We start from the raw sequence: 2,500 nt of genomic DNA on the forward strand, positions 1-2,500 counted from the left end.
ACGCGGATGTGTGATCAAACTGAAGTTTTGGCCTGTTACGTAACGTAGTGTTTGTGTTCGCAGCATCCGGTGGCGGCGGATCCGGTTACTGCTCTCCGATCAGCTGCTGATCAGATGGATTGATCCCGTGTGCGATCGTCCGAACCGAGTCATCATCTGAACCGAGTCATCATCTGAACCGAGTCATCATCTGAACCGAGTCATCATCTGAACCGAGTCATCATCTGAACCGAGTCATCATCCGACTGAGGGCGGAATACAGCGCGTTCATGACGCGAGCCTGAAGCGGTTTAATCATGGATGTGTTCGGCTTTCTCAATCTAAACGAGCTCGCGCTGGGGCTGTCAAACCTCTCCATGTTCCCCTACTTCGACATGGCGCATTATATCATCTCAGTGATGAGTCTGAGAGAGCAGCCAGGTAAGAGAAACCGAACCGAATCACCTCTAATATACTTCAGCTGTAATTCACCTGAACGCGAGTCAGTGTCGGAATCAAATCCGAGCGAATCTCTATCAGGTTTATCGCGTTTCAGACTCATTTCTGCAGTCAAATGCACACTATTTGGGCACTTGAAGGTTTTATAATGTAGTTACATTCTTAATCATTGTTTTATGTGTGCTTAAACTTTTGACATGAGCGTCTTCGTCCTTGCATCACAAGAAATTTGCGTTTCGTTTAAATAAACAAAAACAGTGTGTGTTTAAATAAGTGTGAAAGCAGAAGTTACATGATCCAAGGCCAAAGGGAAAAGAAGTGCATTTAATCATTAACTCTCTGTCAGTATTCTATCTCTGTTTTTCTCACAGAAGCATGCAGATGTGTGGATAAACTTGCATTTGCGTTGCATGCAGGGTGGAGACACACATTCTGTTTGCATTAACCAGAGTGTGGTTAGCCAGTGCTGAGGTCAGCCCTTTGCTCCTGTACTGAATTAGTGTTCATCAGAGCAGTAATGCATGCATGTGCTCTATTGTATTGGCTGCAGTAAATCACAGGCTATTTTAGAGCCTCTGACCTGCGTGGCGTCCCGTTTCACCTGACCGCTGTCTTCTATTGTCCAGCACTATCTGGAGGGGAATGAGATTCAGCACGTCCTGATGTTTAGATCCGGTGGGAGAGAGTCTCAAGAATGGTTTAGGTTAAGCGTGTTTCTGTTTTACCTGCAGCATATTGACTCCTACACTCTCCAGACTGACATCCAGTGCAACTAATTAACCTGCAGTTACTCCTAATCGTCTTGTTTCCAGGAAGAAAGACTGAAAGTGGTGTTTCCGCCACTGAATTAAAAAAAAGGTTATTGTGACTTTTTATCTCACAATTCTGACTTTTTTTTTACACAGAATTGTGAGATATAAACTTGCATTTGGGAGTTATAAAGTCAGAATTGCGAGATATAAACTCACAATTCTGACTGTTTTTCTTGTCATTCACTTTGTTCTCAGAATTGTGCATTTGTATCACGCAGTTATGAGAAAAATATGAAGGTTTTTGGTTTGTATAGTGGAATTTTGATTTTTTAATTTTTTATTGTGTGGTGGAAATTGGCATTTATATTTTTTATTTTTTTTTCTCTCCATATTTTTATTTTTTTTTAGACTAGAGGAGAGAAAACATCCAAAAGACACTTTTAAGTGTTTATTTATTTATTTATTTTTTTGCCCTTTTTCTATTTGCATCTGTAAATTTAAATTACACACATCTTTAAAGGTGCCATAGAATGCACTGATACAATATTTTCTCTGATGTCCCCAGAGTGTGTATATGAAGTTGAATCTCAAAATACCCCACAGATAATTTTTTATAGCTTGTTTTTCAATTTCTAGCCTACTACAGCACTAAAAGGAAAATTAAACTCATTTAACCCTCACACAAAAAGACATGACAAAAGAAGTTTGTTATTCAAATAGCTATAAATGTTATGTACACTGAGTACAAATAATGTTAGCTACTTTTGCTACTTGTAGTTATTGTGCAAATAGTCACTACATTTCATATATATTTATTTATTCATTTAATTTATTATTTTTTTATTGTGTCTGTGCAGCTAATTTTACAACAACAACAAAAAACAACAAAAAAATAAAAATTAAAAAAAATATATATATATTACATTTCTCACTTTTTCTTTTTTTTTTTTTTTTTTTTAAGTCTCTGACAGCTAAAATTACATTTTTTCATTTTCTACATGATACATTTGTCTTTACTTTTTGGTGAATTTCATGCAAAGCAATGTGTGTCAGTTTGACTCTCAACACAGAAGTTGAACATGAGGTTAAGGAAAATGCCCAGACTGTGCTGAATCAGTGCTAGATAACTGTGTGTGTTCAGCTCTGTAGTAATGCGCTGCTTGTGATGATCTTGCAGGCGTCTGCAAGCAGACAGGTACGTTTCTACAGCATGACTTTAACACACACACACACACACACATCTCATCTCGTGCTGTTCTGCTTCTGTGTGAGTGGTTTATCTGCATTGCAACACGCTGAGAATATGACGG

General features: G+C 38.0%; 1 protein-coding gene across 1 annotated transcript in view; it reads left to right on the forward strand.

Moving 5' to 3' along the window:
- The first annotated feature begins 67 nt into the window (after positions 1 to 67).
- Positions 68 to 2,500, forward strand: part of LOC109061444 (trimeric intracellular cation channel type B-like) — a 13,314-nt gene continuing 10,881 nt past the window's right edge. The window contains 2 exon segments of the mRNA XM_042748038.1: positions 68 to 190; positions 242 to 420. Of these exon segments, the coding sequence (XP_042603972.1) occupies positions 297 to 420 (124 nt within the window). The 5' untranslated portion in view covers positions 68 to 190; positions 242 to 296.

This window comes from Cyprinus carpio, chromosome B21, assembly GCF_018340385.1.
Source record: "Cyprinus carpio isolate SPL01 chromosome B21, ASM1834038v1, whole genome shotgun sequence".
NCBI lineage: Eukaryota > Metazoa > Chordata > Actinopteri > Cypriniformes > Cyprinidae > Cyprinus > Cyprinus carpio.